Raw genomic sequence first — 16657 nt, 5'->3', positions numbered from 1 at the left:
CAAGATCAAGCCACTGCATGACAGAGTGAGAATCTGTCTGAAAAAAAAAGACAAAAGCAATTTTAAAAAGGGCGATTCTACCCTGTATTCCTCAGAAGATTCTCTTAGGAAGGGACTGCTAGAGCTCACTGTAGATGTGCCTCGTTTTATGCAACAAATATATTTTTGAACATATAAAATAGTCAAATGTTGTTCAGCATCTACCATGCATCAGACAATAAGCTAGGTGTTTTAACTCTTATACCTAATCTGTAAAATGGACATTATTATTTCCATTTTGCAGGCTGATCAGCTGCGAGGCTAAACAGCATACGTATCAGTGTTGTCTAGCTAATTGTCTAGCTATTAAAGGGTGGAACCTCGATTGTAAGCCGGTTTGTCTGATCAGGAAGCCCAAGCTTTTGTGTGCGCCACACATTCTTGTAAGTTAAATATTTAGGATACACTACAGGTGATCATCTGAAGAAGTTAGTCATTTCCTTTGAAAGGCACATTATCTACAAACCTTCTTGCAGGGATTTGAGGTAAAGGGCAAGGATTTTCTTGACTGCGTGCATCATGGCAGTTTATTTCACTACACATGCATCACTTTGCCTCATCTGACACCGGATAATGACATCGAAAATACCCTTAATACATTTTTTAGGTCACTCCGTCCATTAAGCAGATAATCCCGCAAAGCAACGTCCCAGAGAGACGTTAGTTTCCCCAGAGGCCCAGGCTGTGGAGACCGGGATAGTGTAACTTGCGTCTGAACTAAAAAGGAGGTCAGTCCGAGAGAGAGGAGGGCACGTTTCACTAGGGGTAAGGGGGCGCACGAGAGGTAAAGGGACTGGCGGCTGCTGGGAACAGCCCTCTAGTAAACCCGCCCCTCGGGGAGTGGCGGGGACGCCGGGCAGCGCAGCCTGCGCATGCGCGCCGGCGGCCACGCCTAACTAGCCACCGCCTCTGTGCGTCGCCCTCCACGGTTACCCCGGCTCTCCGCCCCTCCTTCTCGCGGCGCTCGAGGGACCATGGCCGATCCTCGCGTGAGACAGATCAAGATCAAGACCGGCGTGGTGAAGCGGTAAGGAGCCGGGAGCGGCGCCCTGCACCTCCTATTCGTCGCCTCATGGCGGCCCGCAAGGCTGAGCGGAGCGCAGGCCCGAGGAGGCCCGAGGCGGGCTCCGAACTCCAGGCCGCACCCGGGGCTCCGCAGCTGGCTGGGACTTGCAGGGACCCAGCGGGGCGCGCTGACGCCCGAGCCCGCCGGCCTCGCACGCCGCTTCCCGTCCCTCTCCGCTCACTAGCCGCTCGGATTTGCAGGGAGAGTCGGCGGTGGCCCGGTTTCTCGGTGCCCGCGGTGGGAAGGTGGTGGTACGCGGCCTGGGGGGGCGGGGGGGGCGGGCCGGGCCCTGATCCCGAGCCTCCTGTGTGCGCGCGCCGGCCTGTCCTTGCTGAACTTGACCCGGGGAGGCGGATCCCAGATGTGCTGTCAAATGGACTTGAAAGCAGGCTCTGAAGTTTAGGGGGACGCCGAGGATCTGGGCCTCGTCAAAAAAGAGACCGTAGTGGAGCCGTGTGACCTAACATGGCTGGCGTGACTAGCAGGCTTTGAGAACTGGGCCTGAACTTCTAGCACACTCAGCAAACTTACGTGGCCTCACTTTCTCCAGTCAGATTCCCCGAAGCTCGCCCCAGAGGCTGTGAGATGCTGTTTAAATAACTTGTGAACCAGAAGTATCTGAGATAGGTCTTAATTCGGAATGTTTATTTTGCCAAGGACGTGCCCATGACACAGCCTCAGGAGGTCCTGATGACGTGTGCCCAAGGCGGTTGGGGCACAGCTTGGTTTAATACGTTTTAGGGAGACCTCAGATATTAGTCAATGTGTAAGGTGTACCTTGGTTCCCTCCAGAAAGGCAGGACAACTAGAAGGATGGGGAGCATCCAGGTCATAGGTAGGAGACAAATGGTTGCATTCTTTTGAGTCTTTGATCAGCTTTTCACTTAATACACAATTTACATGTGAGAGAGGGATAGAATAATAGTCACTTATGCCTTAGTCCGCTAAATGAATCTGCGATTTTACATACACAGTAGGGCAGAGGAAGCAGTCAGTTATGCATTTGTCTCAGGTGGGTAGAGGGGTGACTTTGAGTTCTGTCCTTTGTCCCATACCTGTGAAGATAAGCTATCAATTTACATTGCCAGGGTGAAATACAGCAGAACTGTTTTAGAGTGAAGATCTTGAGGCCCACAAGGAATTTCCTTGTGGGCAAATTGTCCGGGAGGTATGTAGCTTTTTTTTTTTTTTTAAATCTTTTTAGCTATCTTATTCAGGAATAAAATGAGAGGCAGGTTTGCTTGATGCAATTCCCAGCTTGACTTTTCTTTTTGGCTTAGTGATTTTGGGGTCCTGAGATTTATTTTTCCTTTCACAAACTCATGGGTAGTGCAATCCTGTAATTTGCTCAAATTCCTGTAAACCAAGAAAGTATCTGAGACAGGTTTCAATCAATTTAGAAGTTTATTTTACCAAGGTTAAGGATATGCCTGTGACAGCCTCAGGAGGTCCTGATGACATGCGCCCAAGGTGGTCAGGCTACAGCTTGGTTTTATACATTTTAGGGAGACAGAAGACATCAATCAATACATGTACGATGTACATTGGTTTGATCTGGAAAGGCAGGACAACCCAAAGAGGGCTGGGGGCAGTTCCAAGTTATAGGAGGTTTTCCAACTGGCAGTTCGTTGAAAGAGTTTATCTTAAGACCTGGAATCAGTACAAGGGAGTGTGTCTGGGTTAAAATAAAGGGGTTGTGGAGATCAAGGTTCTTAGTAGGCAGATGAAGCCTCCAGGTAGCAGGCTTCAGAGAGAATAGATTGTAAATGTTTCTTATCAGACTTAAAAAGGTCCCAGACTCCTAGTTAATTTTCTAATGGATCATGAAAAAGACCTGGACAGGAAGAGGGTTCTCCACAGAATATAGATTTTCCGCTTAAGAGACATCTTTGCAGGGTCAATTCAAAATATGTAAAAGAAATATATTTTAGAGTAAAATGCTTTTATTTCTTTCAGATCCCGCTATCTGTCCTGTGATGCCATACTAGAGTAAGGCTGGAATTTGGTGTCTTATTGTTACAAAAAGCCTTAAGACCTGTTTTTAATATTAATGCTGCTCAATTATTCCTGAGTTCCAAAGAGAGGAATGTATAATGAGACACGTCAGACCCCCTCTTCCCATCATGGCCTGAATTACTTTAGAATGCCCTTAGTTGAGAGGAGGGGTCCATTCAGACGGTTGAGGAGCTTAGAATTTTATTTTTAGTTTGCATTCCTAAGTGCTGGTAGACACTTCAGTGTTCATTAGAACTTTATTGTTCAGACCCAAGAAGAGCAAACTTTTTGATGAAGTATTACAAGAGAAAAGATAAACAGCTTTCTGAAGAAGCAGGTTATTTTGTTGTAGCAATGTCTACTAAACAAACCAACTGGCTTCTTCCTGTTTGCCCACCTTTCCTTTGTTTATTGATATTTCCACTGGAGGAAGGACCAGGCAAAAGGGAGAATAAATTCACTTTTGAAGATAATGCTTCCGAGTTTTAGCACAGCATCCCACTGTGCTTCCCTGGAAGCTTTATTGCCAAGGCAATAAGGAGACCACGTGAGTAGGAGTTAAATGCACAGCCATTTCTGAAGTGAGACTGCTTGGGTTCAGATCTTGATTCTGCCCTTTATTGTTTGTTGTGGAATATATTACATTGTGCTGTGCCTCTTTTACCTTATTTGTAAAATAGAGCAAGTACCCACCTCAAGCAGTTGTTGCAAGAACTGCCTGCTGTGCTGTTTAATACAGTATGTGGCAAATAGCAAGTGGGTAGTAAATGTTAATAATACTGTTTGGATTCCCATTTTACATATGAGAAACTGAGGTTTAATGAAGTTTAAAAAAAAGGAAAAAAAAACTTGTCTAAAGTCATACTACTAGTTAGTGGCAATGCAAGGAAAAGGACCAAGGTTTCAAATCTACAACTTTCTCCTTTAAGCTACAGTGCTCCCGTAAAGAGTATTTTTAAAATTTGTAATAGGAAGGGAATTGAGATGTATATTTGAAAATATAAATAATCCATCCTATCCCTCAGCTCAGAGTTCTTTTGTTCACTTTTACCAGACTTACTTGGGTTATGTCATTTTAGTCAGTACATTTGGCAGAACTATCAGGGTGTGTTGCAGAGTGCTGTAGAATGAAAGTCATGAGAAATGACTTCTAATGGTAGTTTCCCATTCATTTACTTATATGACCTTGACATTTCTCATTCCAGTGATGTCTACTAGTTTATAAAATTACTTAGTTCAAGTAGTTATATGCTTACAATACATATTCTAGAGAAAATACTCATTGAGATTATTATAAACTAAGTTTTTGACTTTTCAGAAGTTCTCAATGCTTATGTAAACTGCTTAGAAATAAATTTATCATTTTATGAAACTTGGTGATAGTTTACTATTATCTCAAATTGCTTATAAATTAATGGAAGTGCCTCCTATACATTTTAAAATGACTTTTCTGTTGACATTTTGGGGTATAGCTTCCCACTTATGTATTAAAATGCAATTAAAGAAAAACCCCTAAACTTTCTGTTTCAGCTGCTTGTTACTCACATTTTGCCTTGGTATATCACCATCTAACTCCATAAATATTGTCCCCTATTGTCTCTTGTGATTTTTCACCTGAAAATTATTTTACTATGACTCTTTCCATCTTCTACCTTAGTATCCTATTTTTATTTTATTATTATTTATTTTTATTTTACTTTAAGTTCTGGGATACATGTGCTGAACGTGCAGTTTTGTTATATAGGTATACATGTGCCATGGTGATTTGCTGCACCTATCGACCCGTCATCTAGGTTTTAAGCCCTGCAACCTATTTTTAAAAATCTATATTCTACCTCAGCAAAGAAAAAAATAGATGAGGCAGCAATGGCAACATATTACTAATTGTTGGGGCTGAATGATCACGGGGCTTCATTATATTTTTCTGTACATAAGTTTAACATTTTTCATGATAAAAAGGGTCTAAAAGATACCCTTTTTTCCTCCTTTCTCCAAAATTAGTTTCAAAGATATTTTAATTCATGATTCAGACATGTTCTTGCTTTTGTGAAAGGGATTCTGTTCCTTTTTTTTTTTTTTTTCTTTTATCAATGGTTTAAAAACCTATCCTCGACACGCTTTTAAATCTGTTCTTGACACTCTTTTTCTGGTTAGATGTTCATTTTCCATAGCCTCATTTATCTTCGGAAGTCACAACCTTTATTTGGAAGAAGAGGTTTAAAGTCATTATTCATGCCCCAAATCCTTCAATTTTCTCTCTAGAAATTGAGAGCAACTAGAAATTACATTCTAGGTATTCGTCCTAGAGTTCAGTTTGGGTAGGCTATACTAGAAAGAGTGGATTAATTTTGTTTCTAATTAGACCTGCTGGAACACTTCAGGTGACTCAGAAGTTCCTGATAGTGGGTCTGAGGAAGAAATGTGGACAGGCAGGTTGAATGTTAGGGGAATATGGAAACAGGCAATAAGTAGATGATGGTATTTGGCGTGAAGGAGATCCAGCCATGCGTGGAAGATGGCCATTTCAGCATGTTGGCAAAATGGCAGAGGTGACCTAATGGATAGCAGCCCACATTATAAAGTAGAAGCAAGTTTCAGGGCCAGTATTTTTAGGCCCTGGGAAAATAGGCAGGAGGTTTACGGTGAGTGTCTTGTTCCTAGAGAAAGTTTGTTACCTTGTATAGTAAAAGGCAAAGCATCTGATTTCTGGGAAGTGAGTTTCAAGAGAGAGAAGTTAGATTACTAGGAATAAAGAAAGAGTCTAGATACTAGGAATGGCTTAGAAGGTGAGAGTTGGACAGAATGAGGCTGAATTGGTGCTAAGCCTCTGACTCTGAGGGCTCCTTAAATATCTTCCAGGAACAAGATTTTAATAGTATTGTTATTTTTAGTTGACACATACATATTTACAGGGTACCCTGTGATATTTTGTTACATGTATACTCCCCCCTCCCCCCGCCCCGGACAAATTTTTGCTGTGAAACTAGAGAAATGTATATAACAGAGGCTAGATGGGTTATTTTATTATTTTTATTTTTATTTTTTCCGAGTCAGAGTCTCGCTGTGTCACCCAGGCTGGAGTGGAGTGGTGTGATCTCGGCTCACTGCAGCTTCTGCCTCCTGGGTTCATCCCTGCCTCAGCCTCCTGAGTAGCTGGGATTACAGGTGCCTGCCACCATGGCCGGCTAATTTTTGTATTTTTTAGTAGAGACAGGATTTCGCCATGTTGGCCAGGCTGATCTTGAACTCCTGACCTCAGGTGATCCGCCTGCCGTGGCCTCCCAAAGTGCTGGAATTATAGGCGTGAGCCACCATGCCTGGCCCAAGGTAGGTTATTATACTAAGTTTCTTTGAGCAGCAGCCTTTGTTCACGTGTGACTCACTGGTAGTGGGTATTAGTTGGCAGGTTTGGGTGTAGCTGGCTCTTTGTTGTTGTTTTTTTTTTTTAAGATTTGGATCTATGTTTCCAGCAGATTGCTAGACCTATTGATATCTGTGACAGGATCACAATCTGGCAGCTCTAGCAGAGAGTTACCAAATAATACTCAGTTTTTTCCCCCAGCACAGAACTGTTGAACACTCTGTTTTGTTTTGTTTTTTTTGGAGCAGGGGAGGATATCTAGGTGGCATCAATTATCCCAGTTTGCCTGAGACTGAGGGGTTTCCCAGGATGTGGAACATTTCATTGCCAAAACTGGGAAAGTCCCAGGCAAACCAGAATGATTGGTCACCTCTTCTGTAACTAGCTAACATAGCTCTGTTTTATGTGTTCTGTGATTTATTTGGAGGCTATTTGCAGATAGTACAACTGTGAGTTCTATGTTGTACCTTAATTTAAAACTTAAGTGCATGGTGTAAATATGAATCCTTGACAGAGTAGCTTTTGTTCTGTGTTTAAATTATTAATGATTTAGAAAATAATTTTCACTAAAGTAGGAGAAAATACAGAATTGATATTTTCTAAATGTGGTATTTCAGCTAAGTGACTTATATGCACCAAAAGTTTCCAAGTGGGATTTGTGTTTATAAGAAATGTTTGTTTTTTATTAGACTTGTGATAAATTCAAGAAATTCTTCTACAAGTAAAAAACACTCATAATCATTTAACATAACAGGTTGTTTAACTTTAAAGCCAACTTTCAATAAAGCCTGTTAAACTAGCTCACTGGTGAGTGAATGAATTGATTAAAAATACTTTCTTAAATATATCTTTTTATAACCATTTTGGATTGGTAATGGCTTAAAATCCAATGTGAACAAAGAATGTTAGGTCATTGGAAATAGCACTGACATTGGCCCATAGTTTTCCTCTGATTAAATGAAAGTGACACCAGTAGATTAGAATGAGACTAGGACAATTCACACTGCAATTGTGTTAGTTTAACTTTAACAATCTTTTAACACTCTTGTTTAAATGTAGCTGACATACCATAATTACAAATCTACAAGCCTTGATTATAGAATTTTACATCATGAACCTGTGGGGAAATTGTATTGATTTTTTTTTTTTAATAAAGCAAGCATTGTTCCCAAACTGTGGCATCTTCCAAAGTTTGTTTATATCTACATCTCATATACAACTGTGTATGGTGTATATGCTATGTATGGCAGGCATGAAGACAGCATAAAAGGTATGTAAAATCTCTACGCTATTAGTTCAATATATATTATACTGATATAAAAAGTGAAGAATGCAAATGACACATATACTTAAGTAAACATAAAGTTTACCCCCATTAGCTTTAGCTGTTTATATACTTATATTTAAAGCAATGATGCATAGAAGTATGGTGGACAGTATTTGGGAGAGGTTAAGAACATAGTCCTGTAAATTATTCCTGTAAGATTTGCTAGCTTTGTTTTCTTTTATCCTCTTTTGCACTGTACCCCATTGCTAAGTTCCGCCAGATGGCTACCTTCCTACTTTGAAATTTAGCTAGTTCCTTTAGGAATTTGTGTAATGTATTCAGTTCTCCAAAGTAGTGGTCAGAGGCCATGTCAAAATGGATTGCAGGTGGTCAGCTCTTTACCACATTCTGTTAACTGCTTGGCAAGTAGTTACTCTTAGGAGCAATATAGCAGGCAACCAGATGTCTCTTCAAGCTGGAGAGGGAGAAGGCTAAGGCCACTCATCATCACAGTTTTCCCAACACAAGGTATTTTATTTTCCAGGTTGAATGTGGAGATGAAAGATCTTTGGCCCTGTATGTGTATGGGTGTTTTGTTTTTTCATTGCATTTTTTTTGTTTGCTTGGAAATTTTGAATATCTGTAGTAAGCAAGTTTGGAAAATTTTATTAATAATGGCAGTCTAAAACTCTTAAGACAGTAAATGCTTAGATGTGTGATGTCTATTCCAGTATTCTACTTCCAGTAATACATTTATAAAAATATAATAATGTTCTATTGTGATGCTGTTGTGTCCAAATAGAACTGATTTTTTTCATAGTAACTTGTCATAGGTCTAACTAATCTAAAGATCACTCATTTAGCAGCCTCACTCAGGACCTACATCTTACCGTCTTTGAATCATCTGGTATGGTGTTGGCACATTATACTCAGTAAAAGTCTTTGCAATGAAAAGATGAAGGAATGAAATCTTCCTTTATAAGGATTTTGAACCTGATTGGATAAGCAGTAGAGAGCCACTGAATCAATTACCATATTACAGCGTAATAGTTACTATAGTTAGTTATTCTTGCAGTGAGAGTTAAATAGATGGGCTCCCAGGCTCCACTTACTACACATTATCACATATATGACCCTGGGAAAGTTACTTAACCTTTAAAAGCCCCAGTTTTCTTAGCTGGAACATGGGGTTAACGAAAGTACCTTTTTTTTTTTTTTGTATTGTTAGGAGAATTAAATAAGGTAATCATGTAAAGCACTTAGCCCAAATGCCTGATATGTAGTAAATGTTCAATAAATGCTAACTGCTCTCATTATTATCATTAACACCTATCTTCATTCATTTGTGCTGCCATAAAAAAATACCTGAGACTGGGTAATTTGTAAATGATAGAAATTTATTGCTTATAGTTCCAGAGGCTGGGAAGTCCAAGATGAAGAGGCCAGCAAGTATCTGGTGAGGGCCTGGTCTCTTGCTTCCAGGCTGGTGCGCTGAACACTGTGTCTTCGCATGGCAGAAGAGCATTAAAGGGCCCAAGGCTGTGTGAAGCCTCTTTTATAAGGGCCTTAATCCCATTCACAAGGGAGGAGACCTTATTACCTAATCACCTTCTAAAGGCCCCATCTCTTAATACTGTAGCATTGGAAATAAAAGTGTGAATTTTGGAGGGATACAAACAGCAGCATCTTTATTACTTTTCTGTAGATTATCAACAGTGTGGATGAGGACTTAAGGATGAATGGTTACTAATCCCCAGGAGAGACCCTGGAACTTGGCTTTGGTTTAAACTGTGATAAAAGCTTGTGTTTTAGTTGCTTGTTCTGTTTACTGTCTATGGAGGGAGAAAGGAAGAGTATGAACCTTGTGTTCTTGAGTAATTTCTAAGACTTTGTAATGATCATCTTTTTGTGATCATTGCTGAGGCAGTGATTCCCTACCCCCAAGCCCCAGCAAAAAAAAAAAATCTTTGGTTTATATCAATTATCTTGTACTTTTAACGCTTAAAAAACACTGTATCTGTATCATTAGCACAATGTGGCAAGGCCAGTTTTGCTTTTTTATTGGACTATCATTAAGTTTATTATAGGGAATAGTAGACAAGTGAGTTTTGGAGAACCCTAATTTCAAAATTTATAAATGATTCACACAGTGATTACAAGACATTCTTACAATTCTAGTGCTAGATTATAGTTATATCCAAATCCTTCTTAATGTTTTTTAACTGAGTTCTCTGTTGTTGAGATCCTTTCACTTCCACAAGTAAGTTACCGAGTTCTGTGTGTGTGTGCATGTGTGTATTCTAACTCAGTTTATTTGTCTATAAAGGATGCCGGAGCAAGTAGGCATCAGCTTTTTCATTAAATGTTCCTCAGCTTCTGAATAATACTAATGTCATGATTTTAATAAATCATTTGTTGCCTGAAATACATTTGTACTCTATGAAATTTTAGAAGACCTCCAAGTCTACTGAAGTGTATTTGAACTTACATTACTAGTATAGTATTATAATTTTGATCCCCAAATCTAGAATGTTAAGTTCTGAAGACACTGCACTATATCAAAGTATATAAAGATTTTCTTAAGGCCAAACAGTTCTTCACATCTTTTCAGGACCTGCTTTTCACAGAATTGTTTTTCAACAAATAGACACTTAATAGATATTTGTCAATTGAGCTAAGAACTGGAGGAAACCAGAAAAGGGTTTATGAGGGGGAACACATCAAGAGACTGGAAATAAAAGTTTGCTTTATAAATAAAAGTGAGAGACTTAGAAATGGAGAAAGAAAAGAGAAACAACCGCTGTTAAGTAATAACCACCCTCAAATAGACATTTTTCAGGATAGTATTTTTATTTTATTAGAGATATAAAAGATATGAAAATATATCAAGGATTTGTTTAAAAGCAATAATTTTACATTTTTTAAACTAGGAAGAGACTAGTCTATTGTGGAAAATTTAAAAATTATTACAGTTCTGTCAAAAAAGTTTTTGTAGTTTACCTAGAATTAACTAGAATAGATTCTTTAATTCTAGTTTAATAGAGGGGTGTGTGTTTGTGTGTTTAACTGCCTGCTAAGTTACATAGACTAATCCACCCCAGGTTATTATTATTATTATTATTATTTTGCAACTTAAGAAAAATAGTAGGGACATACGTATGTCGAAATCTCATGGGGAGTAGGTGGTATTTCAGGGAAACAAAAGAGCAAAGGTTTGGTCCCAGTCCTTAAGGAATTTGTACATTGTTAAGTTATGCAGTATACATGTATATGAGGATTTATTCCTAGAACTTCAAGTATGAATGTACGAATGTATTTTTTTATTCTCATTTTAATGGATATGTAGTTTAGTTTTCTTTTTTTGGCCCTAGTTTTTCACTTGTACAAATGGTGCTACAATGTACATGTTATATATGGCCCCTAGAACGCATATGTAATGGTTAGCATTAGGCAAAACTTCTCAAAGAGTAGACCCAGAATGGATTTCAGGTGTGTGGAAGTATATCTCTTCTCAGCTATAAGGATGGCAAGGTGTGGCCAAGAGCAGCCATGAGATACATGGGGGAAGAGTCATTCAGACAGAAGAAACAGCAAATTCAGACTTGAAAAAGGTAGTAAGATTGGCCTGTTTGAGGAGCAGCAACCAACTGAAGGAGAGGAAAAGGGGTAGGAGATTCAGAAAAGTAGGAGGGAGAGGGTACAGATCTTAGAAGGACTTCATGTAAGGACTTGGGCTTCAGATGTCACCATCTCTATGAGAGTTTCCTGGCTATGTCCAATGTTAGTGCCCCCTTTTCTGTGTTCCCAGAGAATGTTGTAGTTTTCACTATGATAGTATTAAAAATACATTAAGCTATTTGTTCTATTTGCTAGGCTGATAGCTTCCAAAGTATGGTCTAGGAACCCCTTGGGGTCCCTAACACCCATTCAGGGGTTCTGCAAAGTAGAAATTATTTTTATAGTAACTAAGACATTTGCCTTTTTCACTTTCACTTGCTCACAATTGTACAGTGGAGTTTTTCAGGGGCTATGTGATGTTTGATACTGCAACAGATTGAATGTAGAAGCAGATATGAGAATCCAGCTGCTTCTCTTACAGACATAAAGATTTGCAAAAATGTAAAATAGTGCCCTTTTTCTATTTTTCGTTTTGTTTTGGAAAGTAAGATTATTTTTCGCAAAATAGGTTATTTTTGCTAACATTGTATTACATTGATTTTGTTATTTTTAAGTAAATTAACAAATATATTTAAAATTTTTCTAACTTTAAATATTTAAAAAATTTGTTTTAATTTCTAATACAGTAAATATTAATAGAGATAATTCACATAAACAAAGCTCCTTGGGTAGAGTCCAGATTCAGATCACATCAAGCAAGATGTTTTGTTTGGAATGGAGAATTTAAATTGGGATGGCTAGCAATGACTTTTGGGTTACGTGGGAAAAGGAGACAGAGTTTTGAGTTGTTTTTGGTTAATTCTAACAGAAGATGAGAAAGCACTGTAATACTCTATATTATTGGTGAATAAAGTGTTTCACATACATATTTTACTATTGGTTGAGATTTAACCCTTCAAGTGCTAAAAGTATTTTTAAAGATACCTTTAGGAAAACGTTTCCCCAAATGTATACTTGCTTCATCGAATTACACTGAAATTTTCTATAAATTAGTTTTTTTCTGAATATTGCTATAAACTTTTTAAAGATAGGTGAACAGAGTTAAAAATAAAGATGGGAGACTTAAGTGTGCTGTAAGGAATGAATCCAAGTTAGTTACCCCAACAGTATTTTCTTTCTTTGGATACTGGTTGTATAGAATTGAATTAATCTTAATCCTTGATTTATGCCACATACTCATTATTGGTCCATGCATGGCCCTCATTTGTTTGCTGTATGCCTGTATTTATTACTTTCAAATAGTGTATTAATAACATGAGTCCATCACCTAACACAAGAAGTAAAACAGTAGTAATAACATCTAATTTTGTGCTATTACCCCCACCTGATGTAACTACTGTTTTTAATCTTGTGTTTAATATTACCTTTTTGAAATATAATTTTATTTGTGTGTTGCTAAAACGTGTCATTTACTTTTAGTTATTTTTTACTTTGTAGGAAGGGCATTTTCTGGGACTTACCATTTTTCACCTATGTTGATAGGATTCAGCCCTACATTTTTACTCTTAGGTGCAGTACATTTTTTCAATGGTCGTGTAATATTCCATTGTTTGATAATACCACAATTTATCCATTCCTCTTATTGATGAGCATTTGGATTGTTTCACTTATTAACTGTGTTTCTATGTACATTCTTGTTCATGTCTCTGTTAATTATGTCTGAGGGTTTTTCTTGGGTATATACCCAGGAATGAAATCGTTTGGTCATAAGTATGTGAATATCAATCTTGTAAAATGCATATCTTAGTTCAAGCTGCCCTAACAACATACCATAGACTGGGGGGCTTATAAATGATAGAATTTATTTCTCAAAGTTCTGGAGGCTGGAAGTCTGAGATTTAGGGTGCTAGCATGGTCATATTCTGGTGAGGGCTGTCTTTGGGTTGAGGACTGCTGTCTTCTCATTGTATCCTCGAGTGGTGGGAAGAGATCTGGAGAGCTCTCTGAGGTCTCTTTTATAAGGGCACTAATCTCATTCATGAGGGCTCCACCCTCTTGATTTCATTACCTCCCAAAGACCCCATCTCCTAATAGCGTTACATTAAACGTTAAGATATATGAATTGGGGCATTGGGGTTGGGAGGAAGGGATGGGCACACAAACATTTAGTCCCTTGCAATGCCAAACTTCCACAGGGATTGTACCCTTTTATGTTCCCAACTGCATTATGTGGGAATTCCTTTCATTGACCTACATCCTCTCCAATGCTTGATAGACTTCTTAATTTTACTCCATTATACTGTCTTTGTTTAGTTTTCATTTCGGAAAAAAATTGTTTTGCTTGTCTTTTTATTTTATTTATTTATTTATTTTATTTATTTATTTTTTTTGAGACGGAGTCTCGCTCTCGCCCAGGCGGGAGTGCCGCAATCTCGGCTCACTGCAAGCTCCGCCTCCCAGGTTCACGCCATTCTCCTGCCTCAGCCTCCTGCCTAGCTGGGACTACAGGCGCCCACCACCACGCCCGGCTAATTTTTTTGTATTTTTAGTAGAGAGGGTTTCACCGTGTTAGCCAGGATGGTCTCGATTTCCTGACCTTGTGATCCGCCCGCCTCGGCCTCCCAAAGTGCTGAGATTACAGGCGCGAGCCACCGCGCCCTGCCGCTTGTCTTTTTAAACGAGCCATCTCCAAGATAAAAAGCAAAAGAAAAGAGGATGTGAGGCTCCAGACCCACACTCACTCACTTAATCATCATCTTCTGCTTTGTATAGAATGATGTACGTATATACCTTAGACAACCCAGAGTTTTTCCCTGGTGGATAGGGGAGACTTTCAGCCCTACCTGTTTCCAGGACTGTGCACTTAGTGAACGGTGTGTGGAGAGTGAGGGGAGGCCTATAGACAGTGGGTCCTGAAAACCCTCTTGGTGCTCTGTTTTTCAGGAGCTGAAGCCAAAGAATGCCAATAATTAATACTTTTTGAGTGGTTCTTTTCATTACTGTTAATTAGATTTATGATACCTTGAGTTCTTAAGTTTGGCATAGCATTTCTAAAGAAAGATTGAATTCTTTGTTGATAATGTTGATTTTAACCCAATACCATGTGGTTTATAATTGCCAATGCCATAGATTTAAAAACCTGGCACAGATTATACCCCTCATCTTCTCTGCTTGTCCTCAGCACTACTACCACAATTAAAAAGTACTATTTTCTTTTTTTTTTGTTTGTTTTTGTTTTTAGGAGTGCAAGAGGTTTATTGCAGGGAGAGGGGTTAGTGGCAACGCCAGTGAAGGAGAGGAAGCGGGAAAGGGCTGGGAGAGCCTCAGACTGTGCTGCAGATCTAACAAAGTCTTGGCCAACCCAGCGTGTCCTCTGGGCAAAGACTGTTAGAAGCTGTCAGCTAACTGCCCTCCTTGCGGGTGAATAGCAAGTTCTTTCTTGAAGGGAGACAGGAACGGCTCACCTCCATGGCTGTCCCAGAAGCTAAGGCAAAAAGGATTTTGCAGATGTAATTAAGGATCTTGAGATTCAGAGATGATCTGGGATTATCCGGTGGGCCCCATGTAATCACAAGCGTCGTTACAAGAGGGCGGCAGAAGGGTCAGCGTCAGAGAGGGAGATGTGCTAATGGAAGCGGAGGTCAGAGTGTGTGGCTCCGATCCGAGACATGCCACAAGCCTTAAGAAGCTGGAAAAGGCAAGAGGCAGATTCTCTCCTAGAGCCTCCACAAGGAACACAGCTCTGCTGACACCTGGACCATTTGGACTTCTGACCTCCAGAGGCCTTCCAGCTGCTTAGGCTTGAACTCCGGCTGCAGCTGCCAGCACCCGAAACGCGCCCAGGACCCACGTGGTTCGCAGCACTTGCACCTAAAAAGTACTATTTTCTTAAAAAAGAAAATAAATAGACCTTAAAATTGATATTTTCATTTTCTACGTATTAATCTTTTAAAACTATGCTAGCATTTTTAGTATTACATTAAGTAGAAGTAGTCTTGGGAGACAACTTTGTCTTTTATTTTTGTTTATAAATAGAATAATTCTAATACATTTCTTTTAAATGGGCAATATGGTATATAGTATTTGGTGATGACTGTCTTCATTGCAAATGTCTAGTGAACACTCTGGCTGCTTCCACAGTAATTTTTCTTTTCATGATAACTACCTGTATTTTCATTCCAGTATCTACTGTCCTTCCCCACATGCACATAGCCTGTGTTCTTTGAAGGAAAGTGCCTCACCTACAGCAGCTTTGGTGGGGGCCTATCAGACATATTAAAGGCATTCAGTTTTCCTGGCCACAGAAACTGATTCTGCATGGTCATGTGATTTAGACTAATCTAAACAGGGTAAATTTCAGAACTCTTGCTTAGAATTCTGAGACAGAAGTATTAAACTTTCCCATGTAACTCTGATTGCGGCTGCAGTCTTCTTTTAGACTACAGCATCTGGCCTTGGGAGGTAGCTTGTATTATAAATAGCACAGTGAAGAGACAAAAACAAAGTTCTTGATGGAAACATCTGTTGGACGGCTGGATCAGCCAGCCTTCAAGCAGGTCCTCCCTGCATTACACTAGCCAAAAAAAAAAAAAAAAAAAAAAAGTGATTAAATTCCCTGAATTGAAAGCATGTTACTTGCAGTAGAGTATTAACTGAAATAATTACTCAAATTCCTAATTTTTGTATACCTATGTATAACATAAAGAGTGATTTTTTTCCTTACTAAACTGGCTAGGGATTTACTTCCTTCCCTCCTATCTCTTCTTTTGTAAATTCTGCTCTTGCTTTAGGTTCAGCTTTAGCCTTTCAGTTTCTCTCCATTTCAGTGTCCTATTGAGGTCTGATCCTCTGTATTAGAAGTAGGAAAGAGAATCAAATGCTGTCTTTTCTTCAACCCTCCCCTCTTCTCTCAACTCTTGTCCAGTTCAGTGCTGTTCTCTGATTAAGGAGGATAAATGTATACGAATTGCTTTAGTTTCTTAGAAGATCTTCTCGATTTCTCCCCTTTGGAGAAATTTTGGAGACTATGTTGAATATTTTTGAAAATTATAAGATAAAAACAAATTAACCATACAGATATGCTGAACAAGTTTCCTTCTGAATGTAGTCTTAATAGGAGAAAACATTTTCCAATACAAATCTAAAATTCAAAAATCTAAAATCTAAACAAAAACACAAATCTATACTTCATGTTTCAAACACTATTGCCAAAGTATCTATCTAGCCAAATAGAATAAGAAGAAGCAGAAAAAACTTTAAAAGACCAATAGCACCTTGCTAGCACATTGCTAATAAGAACTAATAGGTACTT

General features: G+C 39.0%; 1 protein-coding gene across 4 annotated transcripts in view; it reads left to right on the top strand.

The window, feature by feature from the left end:
* Positions 1-881: 881 nt before the first annotated feature.
* TBCA (tubulin folding cofactor A) overlaps positions 882-16657 on the top strand; it is a 73785-nt gene continuing 58009 nt past the window's right edge. For 2 of the 4 annotated variants that reach the window (XM_055232618.2, XM_055232616.2), the window contains exon 1: positions 910-1066. In XM_055232618.2, the coding sequence (XP_055088593.1) occupies positions 1014-1066 (53 nt within the window). In that variant the 5' untranslated portion in view covers positions 910-1013. The other 2 variants (XM_055232617.2, XM_055232615.1) reach the window with 2 other exon arrangements.

This window comes from Symphalangus syndactylus, chromosome 11 (genome assembly GCF_028878055.3).
Source record: "Symphalangus syndactylus isolate Jambi chromosome 11, NHGRI_mSymSyn1-v2.1_pri, whole genome shotgun sequence".
Lineage (NCBI taxonomy): Eukaryota > Metazoa > Chordata > Mammalia > Primates > Hylobatidae > Symphalangus > Symphalangus syndactylus.
This window is presented reverse-complemented; position numbering and strand designations above follow the sequence as displayed.